Here is a 7341-nt window from a genome sequence, read left to right as displayed (position 1 = left end):
GGTTTGTTTTTTTACTTCAAAGTCCTCATGTCACTGAGTTGGAGCCATGGCATCACTGGGAGGGATGCTTCAAATGTAAGATGGATTCTCATGTGTCGAGGCCTCTCTTAGGGCTGAAGAGCTACTTGCTGTTCATCTCTCCTGCACTAGGAAGGGATCTTCAGGCAACCAATGAGATGGCGTTGGTCTCTGTGATCCGTTCTGGCAGTAGAGTTGATGATCAAGAATGTTTCTGTGAGGACATTTGAACTTCTCCTACCTCTCACTGATCAAAACCAAATCATATTACATGGTTATAACAAATTATATTATGTGCATGAGTCCCATGAAAAGCTCCGAAAAGAGCAAAATTAAAAAGTTTGTGGGATAATGACACTCCAGCTATCTATGCTGTCGAGCTATCATGTCACATTTTGGTCAGACATGGGTATCACTTTGGACCTAGCCAACTAGGGTTTGTCTCTGACATGTAGAGTATGGAAATCTCTTCATCATGCCCAAATGTGCATGACCATATATATAGCCAACTCTCCATAAAACCCACAGTTCTGCTTTGCTTAGGATAGTAGTTGGCCCACAGATGTATTTTGTTCCTACCACACATAAAGTGAAACTTTTTACAATGTTTATGGAGATGAGAAGTCCCTGCTTTGAGTTCAAAGTTGGTTATAAATGTTCTCTTTGATGTTTTGAGGTGGGATCTAAACTTCTCCCTTGTCACTATGGGCTGGTGGCTTCTCCAATTATTCTTTGATTCATTTAACAGCTTTGAGGGCCCCTAGGGGTCTTCCACTGGGACATGTCTGAGGAACCTCTGTGGAGATATTCTCTTCTGGTGAGGTGAAAAGTTAAGTGTTCTAGTGAACCAACTTAACATCCATTAATGTATTAATATATTAATTTGATTCAGTACTTTTCACATTATTCCAAAGAACAATAATGAGTCAAGTAGGAAGCATAATTAATATTTATTTCTACATAAGATAAATAAATAAATATATATATACAATATATATTTCTCTAATTCCATATATTTCCCCCTTCCAAGTTGAATAAATCCTAAAAAAAATCATTTATTATCTTGGTAAAGACCTTGGGTTATAGTATTGGCTTAAGGCCCCAAACTTCCTTAACTTAATTACTTCTGTTAAAATCCAATTTCCAAATAAGGTTGCATTCTGAGGTACTAGAGATTAGAACTTTGGCTTATCTTTTTGGAGGGATACAATTTAAACCCATAACAGTTTTTTAATTTATTTTTTGTTCGTGATTTACTATATTATACCTTCCCTTTTCCTTCCCTTCTCCCTTCCCCTAATCCGCTTGCTCTCTCTACTGATCTCCCTTCTATTATTGTTATTATTATTATTATTATTATTATTATCTTAATTAGTGGATTATGATGATCTACGTCCTAGCAGGATTCATGTGCTGAATCTGGTTAGGGACACAGCATAATGTGGTAGATTTCACTCCCGAGCACTTCCTCATGCCCTCCCCTCCCCTTCCCTCTGGATCTTATTCCTCTACTCAGCACTGATCCTCTGTCAAGCACAGCACTGATCCCTCGTCTCATTCCAAGAACTTTCCACTACATGGTAAAGCCGACGCGAAGCCAAATTTAGGATCCAGTTTGTCTTTAATGTTTTCAAACTGGTTTGAGTTTTCAGATGATGATTTGATATTCACAATTTCATTTATATGTAGGAAGGTATAGCAACACTGAAAATGGCTAACTTGGAAATGCTGGCCCATTTCTTTGGCTTACGCTGGTTCTTGAATCAGAAGCCAGTGAAGACCTTGGGAACTACGTTCCCAGGAATTGTCGTCTTGGCCTTTGCAGCCGTTGACGGAATCATGCCCAGTGCTCTCCCAGACTCAGGGCTGTGGCCACAGGCGTTCTCCTGGGACGTGAGCGGAGTCTGTAACATGTGACTCTTCCTCTGCCTGGAGGGAGCTGTTAGTCCCCGGGAACTAGTTCAGTGTCTTCCCAGCTCTGTGAGGAGATGATGAGGACAGAATGTGACTGAGGAACCCTGATGCATTTCAGATGAAGACGATAAATGACTGTCACGCTTCGCCAAGAACCCAGTGTGCTGGCCAAGACTCAGCATTAGGTTTTTGTCTTCCAGGAAAAAAAATCATTTGTTCTAGATGTTCCGAAATGCTGTACCCCGTATATATGCCTGGCACTCCGGTTTGACCGAGAAGGTGCCTGAGGGTCCAACGTTCCATCCCCTGTGCAGTCCAGGCTCTGCTTGCCCCCAGGTTCCACTACACCATCCAGGGTTCACTGGACACTTCAGTTTCTCACTGAATAGCTCAGGATACAGAAAATGGCCTGGTTGTTGGGGAAAGCCCACCATTTGGAACAGTTTCTTAGGACACGGACAGTGGCCAGCTGTCTTTGGTCTTGATCCTGGGAAGGAGAGAGGAGTGTGGCCACCCTGCCCAGGCTCTCCATGGGGACTTTGCTTCTGACTTAACCAAGTCAGTGTGAGACATGACTTTCTCACGACTGTGGAGAGAAGATGAGCCCCCGGCCCCCAGAACTGCAGGGTGGGCAAAAAACAAGCCTGGGAAATATTCCTCGTCAAAAGGTGAGGCTGTGAACGGCCCTGACGCTTGCTCTGAGGCTAATGGTTCAGATGTTCCAGTACAATGGGCTTCCTGGGTGCACCTGGGGAGCTGGCCAAAATGTTTCTAGCTCTCACTTTTTAGTGCACAAAGAAGCCTCTTGATAAACTCACAAGCCTTGAATACTTTACAACGCCCTGTAGTTAACTTCCTGATGGCGAGACCATATGTAATAAACTTACAGAGATAGTTCTGGGTCACCATTCCTCCATCAGAGTGCAGAGTCCCACCTGGCCAGCTTTACTTGAAAACGTTTCTGAGTTTTCTCTGTCCCTGTGTTTTTAGCCATCTCGTTGCCCCTCCTCGAGATCCTTTGTGGATGCTGCTCAGGTCGTGGCAGACTGAGCGGGTGGCTACTTGTGAAAGTGGCTCAGTGCCTCATTGGTGAGAAGCTGAGAGCTGTCTCGGAACTGCACAATGATCAGGATCCCACGGCAGTGTGTGTGTGTGCGTGTGTAAACACGCAGAGTACAGGGAAGTGATAGTTACCCTCTCCTTTCCCTTTCTTTTCTCCCTTAAGAATCCATTTTCACATCTCATAGCAGACCTGAAAGGGCCAGCCCTTCTCTGAGGTGCCCTCTTTATTGATGGGCAAACATCTGTGAAAATAAGAGCACAGTCTTGGTAAGGTCCTAGAGACCTAGTTGTTTCCTACATCGGCCTCCTTGGGACAGAAGTAAGGCCTTAGCTGACCTCAGAGCCCTTTGGCACCTGCTCCCAACATGCCCAAAGGCATTGCCATGCTCTGGCCGTGCCTACTCTGTAGCTGCACTTGACTCGATGGGGAGGGTGTGGATCACCTGACTGCACTGAAGAGGACGATACCAGAGACGAGGTTGGAATGGGACAGCTCCGTCTTCCAGGGCAGAAGCCCTGGAAGCAGTAAGTGGACAGCCTAGAATAGACCTCTAACTTCCAGGGGTCTCCTCTATTCATACTGTTCTTTTCTGCATCTGAATTACAGGCTGGTCCTGGTTGCAGGGACTCTGGGGTAGGTTGATTGCAATAACGATCCTAACTGAACTGCCTCCCTTTGTAATGTTCATGCCCTTGGCAATATGGCCACCCACGAAGAGAGAAAGTCCACTTAGCTAACCTTGCACCTGAGCTGGTCACGTGTATTATTTTGGTCATTAGAATGTGGTAAAAGTGATGGCATACCAGTTCTGCACCTTGGCCTCAAGAGGTCTTGCAAACTTCCACTTTACCTCTAGACCCCATGATGGACCTGTGAACAGCCCAGGCTAGCCTGCTGGAGGAAGGAGCTGTGTGGCCCAGGTACCTCCACTGACCTAGCTGATAGTTTTCAGCTCCCAGAAGGAAGGCCATGTAATTGGCCTGCAGTTGACTGCAGACTCAGAAGAAATCCAGCTGAGACCACAACAACCACCCAGCTGAGCCCAGCCTAATTTTGTTGACCAACAAAATGATAAGCTAACTTAATAACTGTTGTTTTAAGCCACCATATTTTGGAGTGATTCGTTTTACAGAACTAGGTCATTGATACAGGACCCAGAGGAGAAAGGTGGCAGAAATCTGGGCTGCTGGTGAGAGTGGGAGCTGAGGGCCCAGAGTTGCTAAAAACTGGAAAGTAACCAGGTCTTACTGGGACTCCCTAGAAGCGGGGTAGATGAAGCCAAGGTCCCAAAGAAAGGGAAGGTGAGAGGGAGCCTGGACACAGTGTGCAGGAGAAATAAGGACCAGAACACTTGGTTACCCTAGGGGATAAATAAAACTTTAATACAGACAGGGAGCTGTGTGGTGCATGTGCTCTTTGTAGGTCTCTGTTCTCGCAGGAGGCAGGTCTTGGTCACTTTGCAGGGATTCCCTGAGATAGAAGATCCTGGGTCATGAGCATTAGGTCGCCAGGGAATTCAGCCAAGTTCAGGCGATTCCGGTTGGTTTGGCCTGTGATGGATCGTTCCAGTTTCCTTACGGTGAGGAAAGGCTGGCGGTCATGTCGATGGCAGGTTATGCATTTTTTGGGTTCTTCTGACTTGAAAATAATGTTCATTTTTATTTCATGCCTCTTTGAGGGGTTTTGCTCCTTCTGCTTGGCACTCTCGTGGTGATAACTCTCATGGTTGTCCCCCCTTTTCCTGGTCTTGTCTTTTGCCAGTGGGTCCAGGCCTCCTCCAGACAGAAACGCGGGGCCCCTGAACCTTTCCATGTAGGGCAGGAGTTGCTGGTCGCTGAGGGCTCGCGCCAGCTGCATCCGCTCTATGTGCTTGCTGATGGTGATCTTCTCTCTCCGGGGCATTTTAAACTCCTCCGAGGGCACGACCACCTTTGCCGTCCACACTTTTTCCAGGGGTGCACACGCGGCGCAAGAAGAGGGCCCCTGTTTCTTAGGGTCCGGGACTTGTTTGTGGTCTGGGGACTGCGACTGCAGTTCCTTCAGCATCTTGCTTTCTTCCTCTTTTTTAAAAGCCAGAAACCTTCTGGCTGCTATAGTGTGGATGCCACCTAGACGCTGCCAACAGAAGGGGACAGTTGGAGTCTCAGGGCACGGCGCAGGTGGCCCACGGAGGGCAGCCCGGCTGGCTCTCCCTCCACTTAGAAAGCGCCTGCACCCCGTGGTGGGAAGGACTAGCCAGGTTCAGCCCAACTCTGCTCTTGGCTACTGGGAATCAGCACCTACAGTGCGGGTGAGGTGCAAGGGCGCCCCACATGGGCCAGAGGTCACCACCCGGCTGCCCTCTTAGTCCCTTACCACTCAGGATCACATCCTCACTGGGGTTTCTAAGTAAGAGGGTGCTTGGTCATGTGAGGGCAGAACCCAAAGCCACGGGGGTTCCGGCAGGTGGAGCACACTGTGGGGAGACCTCTCTACTGAACCGTGGGACCCCGCCCCAACCTGGCTTCAGAGGACCCCTCTCTGTGGGGCCTGCAGGCACTTACTAGGATCTCTTTTTCCATGGGGGAGTATTTCCCAAAGGCCATGCGGGGGTCCAATTGGTGGGATTTGCTCCATGTCCTGGGAGGCAGAGAGGGGGTGAGTTAGAACTCTGCAGGACATCCTTCCAGACTTCCCTCTCCGAGTGGGAAACCCCGCAGAGGGGACCCTTCATTTACCAGGCTGAGCCCCCGCAAAGGGCTGAAAGTACTCACCTCAACTGAAATATGGGACTCGGGTCCTGCTGGCAACGCTGGGAATCCTTCTCTGGGAAGGAATAGGGGGCAGTAAGGATTCTGACTGACTTTCCGTCCCTCTTAGGTGATGTCTCCACAGTCTTTTCTTGGGCCCCTGATGTCCAGTCCTTTGTTCTCCCATCCTCTGATAGCTGATCTCCCATTCTCCAAGGATCCTCTGGTAACCAGTGAGGACGGGAGGTGTTAATGCCTGGGGCCAGTCTCCATGACTGGGAATCCAGCGTTGCCAGCATCCATAGCATCATAAACGGCTCGACTGGGGCTATTGTGAGGTCTGCGTTTGAGGTATCAAGTCACCTGAGTGGAAACGGGCACACCTTACCGCATCCTGGCAAGCTGGGGTCCAAGGTGGCTGGGAAGTCATCTGACTGCTCCATTCCAAGGGATGAAGAAGAGCCCAGCAGTCAGCCTCGTCTGTCCCTGGTTCTTGCTTGCCCCTCCTGCCTTAGACCCCATGATGGTCAGTGCTGCTGTATCAAAGCATCTGGGAGCAAGTGTCTAGGCTTCTCCTGTCACGGGCCCCCTGCATCTCAAGTACCTTCCTGCCCCTGGCCACTTGCTTGTCTCCCAGGGCCCCGCTTGGCCGCCGCCTCCTCTGAAGACGTCCTTGCTGAGTACAAGGCCCCCCGCCCATGTTCTCACCACACTTCCTGAATCGAGCTGGCACTGGTCACACACCGACTGACTGTCCGACAAGACTGCCTTGAAGGCAGGTACCAACAGCTTCCAGACCTTGCCATGCGACTGCTTAGCATGGGCCTCTTTAAACCACTCTCTGGGTCCCTAGATCCTGGGTGGGAATGGGTGGCACCACAATCCCCGTGGAAGGACACTGGAAATATATAGAGAAACTCACAGGTGCACTTACCTCCACCCAAATGGAGTTACACAAGGTAGTTAGTGCAGCTTTGTTTGGGGCAACAAAAGTGACAAACTTGAGTGTCTACTATTAGGGGATTGGTCAGAGTTACGGACAGCCATATAATGGGATCCCTTACAGGGAACAGGACTGTGTGAGAGTAAGATCCAGGAAGGTCAGGCTTTATTAAGTCAAAATATCTCCAAGAAATATCGTTAGGTGCAAAAGGCAAGGTGGAAAACTATATCCATTGTTTTTTTCGGGGAGGGAAAAATGTCTGTATATTTGTATTTGCACGGAAAGCTTCTACAATAACACAGACATGCAAAAGAAAAACCAATACAGTACCTGAAGAATCTACTGGCAAGAGGTGGCAGCGAAGTTTTTCATTACATATATTATTATACTGTCTTGAATTTAAAACCACAAGAATGGATTATGTATTTGAAAAATAAATTTAAAAAGTAAAGAAGCAGCTCATGGAAGAAGATGACCGTGTCTAGTACTAGTCCTAAACCTTCTCTCTTTCCACCAGAAATCCCTAATAGGGATGTTTAGATTTTGTCCAGCACTTGGTCCCACGTAGCCATCTGGAACACAAACGCGCTCCTTCGGTCCGCACAAACAAATCCAGTTGCCTGGACCAGCTGTCAACCTGGAGTCAACGGAGGCCTCCGAGTGGGGAAGGAAAT

General features: G+C 48.4%; 1 protein-coding gene across 1 annotated transcript; it reads right to left on the bottom strand.

The window, feature by feature from the left end:
- Positions 1 to 4355: 4355 nt before the first annotated feature.
- Positions 4356 to 6167, bottom strand: LOC306660323 (uncharacterized protein C10orf120; the record flags this gene model as incomplete). Its single annotated transcript, XM_079138429.1, is given in 5 exon segments — positions 4356 to 4468; positions 4471 to 5110; positions 5539 to 5614; positions 5749 to 5800; positions 6113 to 6167. Coding segments are annotated over 5 exon segments (936 nt in total).
- Between the last annotated feature and the right edge of the window lie 1174 nt (positions 6168 to 7341).

The sequence above is a fragment of the Sciurus vulgaris genome, assembly GCF_902686455.1.
Source record: "Sciurus vulgaris genome assembly, chromosome: 4".
NCBI classification, from domain to species: Eukaryota; Metazoa; Chordata; class Mammalia; order Rodentia; family Sciuridae; genus Sciurus; species Sciurus vulgaris.
This window is presented reverse-complemented; position numbering and strand designations above follow the sequence as displayed.